Genomic DNA, 10,923 nt, shown 5'->3' with positions numbered 1-10,923 from the left:
GAAAAGAATAGGGAAATTGCATACTTTTTATAAACAGTATGCTGATATACTACAGTAAACACCTAGTACCGCAATATACTTTTTTCCGCTTAAAATTCAGTTTATACACTAGAAAATGACTCCCAAAAGTCTCCCGAGTTTCGCGGGCTAAAAAATACCGCCCCCACTAATCTTAGGCCGTGACGTCATAGTTCAGTAGGAGTCCAAGATCCAAGCCCAGTAACTGCAGGTTTGGAAGAGCCACGTTGCGTTTGAAGGAGAACATGGCTGAAATAAGGAAAAATTACAAGTAGTGCATTGTACCTCTGTGCAATAACATCCCAGAAAAAATTTTCGTCTGCATTCCCACGGAGGAAATTAGAAGAAAAGCCTCGATGCATGCCGTCTGTCGGGATGAGCGTTACGGAAAAATAAGAGTATAATAAACGGAATGATAAACCCGTGTGCTATGTGAGCGAAGATAACTTTAATATAAATAATATTTTCATATTTCATCGACTGAATTACTTGAAACTGAGATTTTTCGATTATTCGGCCGCCGTAGAATAAAAACTTAACTTCTCGACAAAAATCGAGATAGGTGTTTCTCAATGGTTACGATGGACTCAAATTATTTATGGCACTTGTTCAATTTCAGTTACGGAAGGACATAGAAAATTCCATGATGTTTAAAATCAAGGGAGGAAATATGAAAATATAGAGCAACGTTGATCCTCATGCATTCGAGTGCCAGCCAAGAAGACAGCGTTTTCTTTTACTGTGGCGTCAAAATGATGTGCCGCTGTAATTTGCAAATTTATATCCTAGCTTCACTGCATGCTATGATAATGAACTATACGTCATTTTAAAGGAAATTTTATCCTAAATTCTGATTTATTTTATTACAAAAAAATTGAAAAATGTAGACACGGCCAGTGCAATAAATGACTCCGCGCACCGAAAAATTAGCCGTTTTGTCAACTTCATGAACTTTGCAACTCAACCTAAGGAAAACTACTACGTCTACAGCATTCATCTTCCACATTAATTTATACACATCAGTGCGGATTAATAAAATGGCTTTTGGATATTTTTAGAACTTATATTTTGTTATAAATTAATGAAAATATTTTAACATTATCTTGTCCCATGTTTACCCCGAAAGATAAAGGAAGTTGTAGATGGAAAAAGAATGGAATCCAGAGGTGGTCACAAAAAATGAATCGCAGCATTCTTTGATTTTATTCTACGCCGTTGCTTGCTTTTCAGAAAAAGTTGAGTCACAAGAGGAATGTTCCGCGGCCCTTGATTTGGAAACTGTGGAGATAGAGGAAGACGTGTGGATGAGCAATTTCCATTTAGTTGGTTGTCAGGATAAACCAAGGATCCATTTAAAGGTTGTCAGGCCATCGTATAAAGTAGGACCAGTATAGGACTGATGTGCACCACAGGGGAAACAGGGTGTTTGAGGGAAAGTCTAACCCAAAGTTGCCCAAAGAATGTGCAGTTCTATGTTGCTCTTTCCCCAGTTAAAATGAAATAGAAATTGGATTGGGATGATATTTTCACCACGGGTTCCAGTGATAGTGCAGGTGATCACGGTCATCGTCGAAGGTCATCCCTCTAGGATTTCCGATACGGAATTTTTAAGTGACAACCGATCGCAATGACGATGAGCTCGCCTTTAGAGTAGGTTTCAGATATATCGTGAGAAAAGCTCCCAAAATCTATTAAAGACCTTGTTTGGAAAATATTCACATTTTAATGATACTTTAGGAAGGCTTTCATTACAAAAGTAACTTATTAACACCTGAAGACGTTGCGTTTATTATATCGATCGAAGTGCGATTGACCGATTCTTTCTGCAGAATAGGAAGTGGCTTCGGGGTTTTTGAGTCACAAGATGGTAGATTGTGTTGGAAGTTCGTCTATATTATCGCTACTAAATTGAAACATTAATCGTCTGGCTTCCTCAGAGCTTCCTGTCGCCCTCCAGGCAAGGTATTTTTAAGTGGAAAGTATCATCGACAGCATCGAGGTGGAAATAAGTTCACCATAAGACTCTCTACCGGACTATCAAAAGAATACACATTTCACATGAGTATACGCTTTCGCCAATATTATACGCAAGTCTCACTTTGTTATGAACTATAAAACATATCAGATGCACATCAGCTACCTTTCCATTTCTCGGCATCGACTTTCGGCGCCGACGAAGTCTACAGTTTCACTAAAATACCCTGTTATCATGATGGAATCAGTAACAGGGAGCTTGCTAGGATCAGCCTAAGAATAACCATATTCCTTCATCTTTACGCAATCTATCGCTTTCAATGGAGGATAAATAGATCAAATAATAGCCCTGAAGTCACAATGAACAGCTCCGATACGTCTGCACTTCAATAAATGAATCATAACCACGCCGTCGCATGTATTCAAGTATGCAACCTCTACTATGGCCGTGCCTCCTCGTACTGAATTATGACGTCACTTTTCTACCGGCCAATCATCGGGCGTTTTTGCTTCTCACTTGCATTTGAAAATTCTCGTGAACTTTGATGCATTAAATATCGCAAACCACGTGATAAAATAATAAAAAAAAACTTTCACCGAGGTATGCAAACATATATTTTTATATAATTTTGGGGCTATTGATTATACCTGAAATATATGCAAGTTCCCTATTGCGTTATCACATGACCCAGGAAAGAGCTAATGAGAGGAACGTTAAAGGAAAGTTTAATGAATAGCCCAATGAAGCGTCAGATCTATCGATAGAGGCGACTTTACCGAATAGGTCCTTATCGGTCCTTTTTTTACCGAATGTGACCGATATCATGGCCAGAACCCGAGGAACTTAACGCCCTAAAAAAGAAAACAATCTAAAATTCAGAGAATTGAGAAATAATGATCTGAAAGAATCATTATTCATACAAATGCTGATAATAGGGTAGTTTCCTTCATCAAAGAAAACGAAAGGAATTGATTGCGATTCGTTACCCACCATTAGTGTATTCATAATATACTAATTATTTGGTTTTAGAAATCCCAGTTTAGACGAATGGCAGTGGTCAATTTTAACTGCATTTGAAAAAGGCCAGATAGGCGCCCATGCGATTCCACTCCACGTGACGTCACAGGGACCTAGTTTCTATACGAGTAGATAGGAGTTGTACATCGTCTGAGATTACCAATGCATGCATGAGGCACAGAGCTCAGGGAAACATGTCTTAATAATCACCTTTTAAAACTGGCTAAGGTAGGAAAGTTTTCTTCGTTTGATAAGGTATTAATAAATCCTTATGTAAGCCAAGCGCTACCATGCTAGCAGGGTACTCTGCTACCTGCTAGCAGCCTGCGTCGTATCAGGGCTCAAGCCTCGCCCCAAGGTCACCTCACAAGGCGGCAGGGGGAACCAGAAGTACGTCACACGGACTTTTTCCATCATTCCTACTTAGCCGTCGCGTTTTCGCGCACTTGAAATTTTTCACTTTTCGTTTAATCGCGTAAAATAGATATCGTCATTAAAAAATCTAAAAGCGTGAAATACGTCCTCCAGGAGTAATAATCCTTCGCTTTAGGCAATAAAAAATAATAGGAAACCATCCTATAGGTTAATCTCCTTAATTATTAGCTAAAAACTCATGACGACCTGAGGTAACAAAATTGGACAATTCTATCCTTTTAAGACTTCTTTAGGTACTCTTTCAACCTTTCCATGATTAATGCTAAACTTAACGACAGCGAACTATCGCAAGAAATTCAAATATCTACAGGAAGAAATCGAGGCGTGTATATTTAACAACAAAGTATATTTGCGAGTAATATTGCAGGATGCAGCGGTTAGTTTGCTCTCACTTATACATATACTAGGCTACAATTTGATACCAATTTGGATCGATAAATTTATATCTACATGCAATTACGAAACATAGTTTCAATGAGATGAGTTACCCATAAATATTTCAGTAAAATTATCTAACAAAAACTGTGTACCATAGCATCGTAGGTTTACTTAGCAACTACTTAAGAAGTGTTCAGATAGTTAATCATAAGGATTTTATACACTTGGTCCCGATTTTCCCCTGAAATTAGGCACTTTAACTATCTCTGTTGTTTTCCCAAAAAGCTCATTAAATACTGTTTAATTAATACTCTTCGAGAGAAGAGAGCTATCTACACTCACATATGTGAGACGATAATTAAAGATGGAAACCATGCTAATAGCATCTCAGTTTACTCAAATTCAGAAGGATATATTTTAAAAAAACAAAAACCATCTTCAATTTTGGCAGGAAATTTCGGACAATTCGCCTCTGAGGAGCGGCGTCCCTGCATATTCACGGGCGCATTTTTTAGTACACGTGCATATCAGCGTGCACGTGTAGGTACAGTGGCGCAGTGAGGGTTTTTTTTGGGGGATAAAACCCACCCAGAGCTCAAAGAAATATTTAGGTTTAATTCATTATACGTAATTGGATTAGGATTACTTATAGAATAGTGTTGGGATTAATCAAATATCCCCAGAGAGCCGTAAAACTCACCATTATTCTTCTAATTTTTCTGGAGGCCCCCCCCCCCCCCCCCCCGCAAATCCCACCTACCCTGGCGGGTATGCAATACCCACACACCCCTAAGTATTAATTTCGCTTAAAACTCCCCCCAGCCTAAATTCTTAGCTGCGCCCCTGCATGGGTACGCCGATGGTCTGTCTCATTGTGAATGAATTATTCACTCACGATTAAAAAGTTGAGTTCCAAGGATCAAGAAGTGGAAAACAAAGATTGAAAATTTGTTATAGTAACGAATACAAATAAAATGGGAGAGGCATACGTTATTTTCAGTTAATTCCTCGGCCCCCACCTGCAGCCCCATCTAAGGAGTATAAGAGCTTTATTGTACGGAAACGCGGGAGATCGGAGAAGGTGAAGTGGATGGAAAGGAAGAGGGCATGTTAAACCCTCTGAGCAAGATTCCATCCTTACTCGACGGTTAACGCAGCCCATTTTGTACTATAGGGTGGGGCGGAGGGTGCACGTGCCCCGAGCGACAGAATTTTCAAGGTTTATTTATTCTCAGTAAGTTACTTAAAATTTATGTATTTTACTTATTTTTTGTTATTCTTAATATATAAATTATTAAATGATAATTCTATTAATAAACATTCTTACGGCGTGTAATTTCAACTACAGCACCTCAAAAATATAGCTTACGGATGTAATATATTTTAGTGGTGGGGAGGGAGGGAGGGGGGTGGAAAATTGGTCCTTGAAAACACTCCCAGTTCCGGCCCCGTGACAGACAATTATTGTAGATCCTCCAGAAGATAGGGGGGGAAACGGGGGCACGTGCCCCCCCCCAGACCCTTAAAAAATATGCAGGATTTTAAGTGCGGTCCCATTATCATTGCATTCGTTTTGCATTACGAGGTATCCTTGTGTCCCCCCCCCCCAGAACAAAATCCTGGATACGGCCTTTATTGTGACCCCTCCTCCCCCCAAAAGAAATTCTGGATCTGCCCCTGCCCTCTCCAAGTCATACTACGTACGTTATCAAATGCATATGAAGCACTAAAACAAGCCTGAGCCACCAAAACAAGGCCTTTCTTCGTATCAGTAGCGCAGCAAGGGGTGATTTGGGGGATAAAACCCCTCCCCCATAGCAATTTTTAAGTTTAATCCATTTTACTTAATTGGATTGATTTCACTAATAGGATAGGGTAAGGATTAATAAATTATGCCTAAAAAAGCCGTAAAATTCACCATTTTGAACTGTTTATTTTAACATTCCGCAATTTATTGATCTCGCACCTACCGCTTACCCTTGTGGATATTCCACACCCCCACACACCCTGGTATTAGTTGCACCTAAACCCCCCAGCCTTAGTTCCTAGCTGCGCCCCTGCTTCGTATCACCAAAGTAAAGAATTCTTCCTTGGGGTCCTTACACTTATCGTCCCATCTGGCTCCTTTCACCACGGAACCCCATTAGTTTACATGCCATGTAGGCGTTTCCCTTTCTTAACCTCTAGCAACCTTGCTCCCTAACCCCAAACTTGACCTTTGTGTCATCGGACACTGTCAGCGGCTGTACTCCACCTCTCTCTTGCCTTTATTGTGCCTGAGGTACGTCTATGATATCGTCGCAAACAAAAAATTCCTCTAACTGCACTGGGAATGGGTACTCAAGGGGGAAGGCACTCTAATGGTCTCTAGACAAAAGGGTGACTACCGTCAATACACGTGACGACTAACCCAACGGAGTCATGTAGCATTGTACCACTCTCTGACCTTCCATTTTTCGAAATGGTCACATTTCGCAATGCCTGCCAATACACAGCGATGAATTTTACTTTATATGCAATTACTTGACTTTCAGAATTCAAAGCTGCCTTTTAAGGAAATGTAAATGGTAGTTCGATGAATGAAAATTGTCAACAATGTATCAATGAGATACACTCTTAATTTTAATAAAAAGTTATATGTAAATATTAAACACTTTTATAACATAATTTACTGATGTTTAGATTAAAAATCTCGTCTACATTATAAGCGTCAGGGGGGGGAGGGAGTCACGTGCCCTCGTAAATCCACCTATGCGCCTGACTCTGTATTACACGACTGATAAAAGTTTCTCCCTGCAACAAATTTGATCATAATTTTATATTAAATTTGATAACAAACATTAAGGAAAACGTTTGCATGTACCTTCTACGTTAGTTCATAAGCTTCCACACATCTTAATTTCTTGCATCCCAGAGCACCCTGCAAGGACAAGTGGAATGCAACCACCAACAAGCCAGGGAAGGACTAGTTGCGCAACGAGGGAGGGTTGCCAATTCACAAAAGACAGAGTTTGGGCTACACAAATAGTAAATAAAAAAATATAAAGGGCCCAAGAGAGTAGGTGAGAGGATATGGTCGAACACAGAAGTACATTTTCCAGCACTGACCGGGACACTTGTAACTTCCTGCTGCCGAAGGGTTCATATTCTTAGGTCTTTGATGATACCAAAAAGTGAATTGACTGAGAAAGTAATGAGGGAGTGCTAAAGGGAGAAAAGAGAAGTCTTCCAAAATCCCTAAAATGAAGACTGGATAACTTGGTTGGCCACATCATCCGGCATGATGACCCAATGAAAACATGCGTTAAAGGAGAGGTGGACGAGAAGAAGGGTAATCAATGACACAGTAAAACTGAAATTGAACACCTTTTAGACTAGCAAAACCATCTATGTCTTAATAGAATTGCACAATAAGTGAAGACAGATCTTGATTCAGTAGGAATGCAAAATAGACATTTTTGATAATGTGTAAAGAAACCTGAATAATACAAAATGGTCAAAATAATGAGATCTTCCTGTGCACATTACAATTTCAAATGCATTACACACCAATAACAGATCTTCCTAACTTGGAGCATGGGCTGGGTGTGTTTCTCATCCACCCAATCTCAGCCTTGCCTTCCCCACCTCACCACCACCACCCAATACCTGCCGGCCTACCTTCACTTATTGCACTGAATTGTTGAGGCCTTTACTTTGTAGAATTCCATATTTAATGTTTGGATTAGCCCCTACCTTCCTTCACACCACAGAGCCCCTCCCTCTCGGCCTTTCAAACAAGCCTTCAGCCACTCACTCATCGAGACACGAGGTATCTAATGATCAATCCCCGAGAGATGCCACTTGAAACCCTACCTAACTCATCATCCATTCGATATCTATTAGATACATTTCCCCTTTCCTCCTCGAAGTAATTTTACCATTTGAGAGCAGGGTCTTTCCTCGAGTAAAACACAAAGGGATTCAGGAAAATGGAAAGCATTTCAACAAATGGGAATTCAGATGGGATTATGATGTATAGTGATGCAGTAATGTCATGATCCACAATAAGTTAAGGAAATCAGGCACACTTTTCTGTTTATTTCCTTCGACAAATATTATGGAGGCATTTTTCACAGAGAAAATGAATGATTTCACACAGCAAATTAATGCTTCCTATTCACAATTTCTAGCCATAACTTGAAAAACAATTTTCATTGAAACTCTTTGCAAAATATCTGGACCTATTTCCTTGGATGACCTATTCTTTGCTAAGATTTGTAATCACACAAACAATTCAAAAAGAATCTCAAAATGACTCTTCCCTGCTCGGAAGAAATCCATTCACATTTCTTCCGATTCGTCTGAATGACAAAAATGGTAACTGAAGTATTGTTGAACGATGATTGGCCCCAACGAGAGAATTGTTTTCATATTTGACTCTCTTAATGGAGTATAAGCCAGTACATGAAATCTGCATAGAACAAAATCCTCCCACCAAAACATCAAGTTTTCACACATTAGAACAGATATACTAGCAAAAAAATTTACATGACCCAAAACTTAGGAATTTTCCAATGATTTGCAGGTACATATATTATTTATTCATGGGTTTTCAAATTTTAACAAAACGACAAAAATATTGTCCACTTGTATCATACACAGCAAAGAAAATATATGGCAATAAATACATGCGTTATGACAATGTGTAGACATTCACCTGCAAGAGCATTCAACATCAACAGCACTATCAGGTTCGTACAGGCAAATAATGCATCTAGGCAATGATTCAACTAAAATTAATGATTTTAAGCAGGTTAACATTAAATAGTTGTGCTCAATCAGTGAACAATCAAAATTAACATTTTAGACACCAATAAAACAAAAACTTTTGCAGGTGGTTTTATGTTATTGCAACCAGACAAAAGCACCTAAATTCATCGACCCTAGTTAACACTTCATCTAAGCACTAAGGACCAACCTAGTCCTTATGATTTCTTTCAATCTTGGACAATGGCTATAGATGTACAGATATATTGCTGTCACAACAGAATTTTGTACATGAACTTGGGTAGTTTGAACAACAGGATTAACTTATTTATACTTCACCTTTTTATCCTTTAAAACCCTCATCGCCTTTATTTACTGGGATTTTCACAAGCTTTACTTTCACATAGACGCCCCCAAAGATAGCCAATCCACCAAACATTGTCAACAATCTGGATGGCTACAATAACTCTCATTTACCACTATTACCAATGTATCTCTTAACTCAAACTAATGGAATGTTTTCATTACCTAAAATCATACAACAAAAGGAGTAGATACATAGGACTGATGCAGGACATACAACAATATTACGTCAATTTCACAATCCAGTTGTTCGATTACTGTTCAAACCACCGAATTTTCAACACTATTAATATCTTGGGTGATAATTTTTATTCACACCTTTTCACTTGCAGCTTTTAGGAGTAATACACCTATGTTACAAGCACTTGACCATGAATATATATTTTTATGCATATATATTTATATATTTTGTATCTCTTTTATAATAATCTATATAGACTCTTGTATTAATGTTAAGGAAAGAAATTTTTTTACCATATTGTCAATAATGGTCGACACAAATATATATATATATTTTACAGTGCATTTCAGATAGTCCATTTATATTCATGATTCTACTTATCTTACGCTTTTATAATACAATAGGATCCTTCTTTATATTAAATGCTGTGGCACATCAACCAACCCACCAGCCATTTCTTTTACAAAGGATAGCTTTAGAAGATAGAAGGAGCCAATTTTCCTCCCCCAAAGGCACCAAGGAGAACAAGAACTTCCGAGAAGACGAGTGAGCCCTCGTATCCACAATGAAAGGCAGCACAAGAGAAAGTGTGGGAGGACAGTGGAGCGCGAAGAAATCCGTTTTCAATTTTGACGAAGAGAGCACAAAATAACGATATGAAACATACTTTCAAATGATATGCTGGCAAAATGGACCAGTGTGTGCCACACCTTGTTGGTTATTAACTAACTGTACAACTTCATTCTCACTGGTACAACTGACTGGAACAAAAAACAAAAAGGACAACAGATTTTCAAGTAATGTGAGTACATATGAGGGGTTGACCTAATTATAATTACAGCAACTACTTTTCAAAACCAGGAGAAGGCAGACCATAATGAACAATTGGCCAGGAGTATATTGACACTATGATTGGCCAACATACCAATCTCGCTTATTTTTTTACAATAGATACTGTTATTCTTGCATGCTTTCATTTCCACGCAACCACTCTATCATACGCTAACCAGATCAACCTTGGTCCATGCACTCATTTGACACTTTCACACACATAACAACATACAGCATTATCTAAGGTCACATTTAAACATTTCAATTTTAGCGAGCATTACCACTCCATCAATGTACATGTTCTTTTTAACGTCTCGTCACCTGTATGACCACCTTCCATCTGCAACGTAAGCACTAGGCCGTATAATGATTTTGATGAAATAAACTACAACATACATAATCCACAGCCCTAAGCAATCACTCCAACTCAAAGAGGGATCACAGAAGGAGAGAAGACGTACGCACGTCCGCTCCACGACAACACAACATTACACAAAGTTCACAAACGTACTTTTACCAAGTTCTTGGAGCCGGGAGAACTGAGTTTCAAAAAATACACACTTATTGAATGTGATTTTGTTGACTTTAAGCACCTAATTACAGGGAGTAGTGAAGTGGGCTTAGATGATCCATACACTGCCTATCTACACTTTTGAGTTAATTCCACTTAAACTCCTGAAAAGATAATAGCATTGTATCAATCAATTTCATGTATACATATTTATCGTGTTAAATAAGAAGAAAATGAATTATTGGCAGCAAATGCTTAGAAGAACTTTCAAGAAATGAAGCCAACAAAATGGGAGGACAAGAGCTTAAACATAATGACCTGGGAATAAATATTACGGATTTCTCTAAACTATGATAACACACGATAACCGCACATTAATAGTTATCCATCATTATAATTATTAGCTGAAACAATAAGCAAGCATTATTAGTGCCTGAATTAAAATTGAGCTTAATTTCATGAAGG

The 10,923-nt window shown here is 38.4% G+C and overlaps 1 protein-coding gene across 12 annotated transcripts in view; it reads right to left on the bottom strand.

The window, feature by feature from the left end:
- Positions 1-7,883: 7,883 nt before the first annotated feature.
- LOC124165482 (phosphatidylinositol-binding clathrin assembly protein LAP) overlaps positions 7,884-10,923 on the bottom strand; it is a 97,921-nt gene continuing 94,881 nt past the window's right edge. For all 12 annotated transcript variants that reach the window (XM_046542916.1, XM_046542911.1, XM_046542918.1 and 9 more), the window contains one exon: positions 7,884-10,622. Coding sequence is in view for 2 of the 12 variants with exons in the window: in XM_046542918.1 (XP_046398874.1) it covers positions 10,605-10,622 (18 nt within the window). In the remaining 10 variants the exon portion in view is untranslated. The remainder of the gene's footprint in view (positions 10,623-10,923) is intronic.

The sequence above is a fragment of the Ischnura elegans genome, chromosome 9, assembly GCF_921293095.1.
Source record: "Ischnura elegans chromosome 9, ioIscEleg1.1, whole genome shotgun sequence".
Taxonomy (NCBI): Eukaryota; Metazoa; Arthropoda; class Insecta; order Odonata; family Coenagrionidae; genus Ischnura; species Ischnura elegans.
The sequence above is the reverse complement of the archived record's forward strand: the minus strand, read 5'-3'. Positions and strand labels throughout refer to the sequence as shown.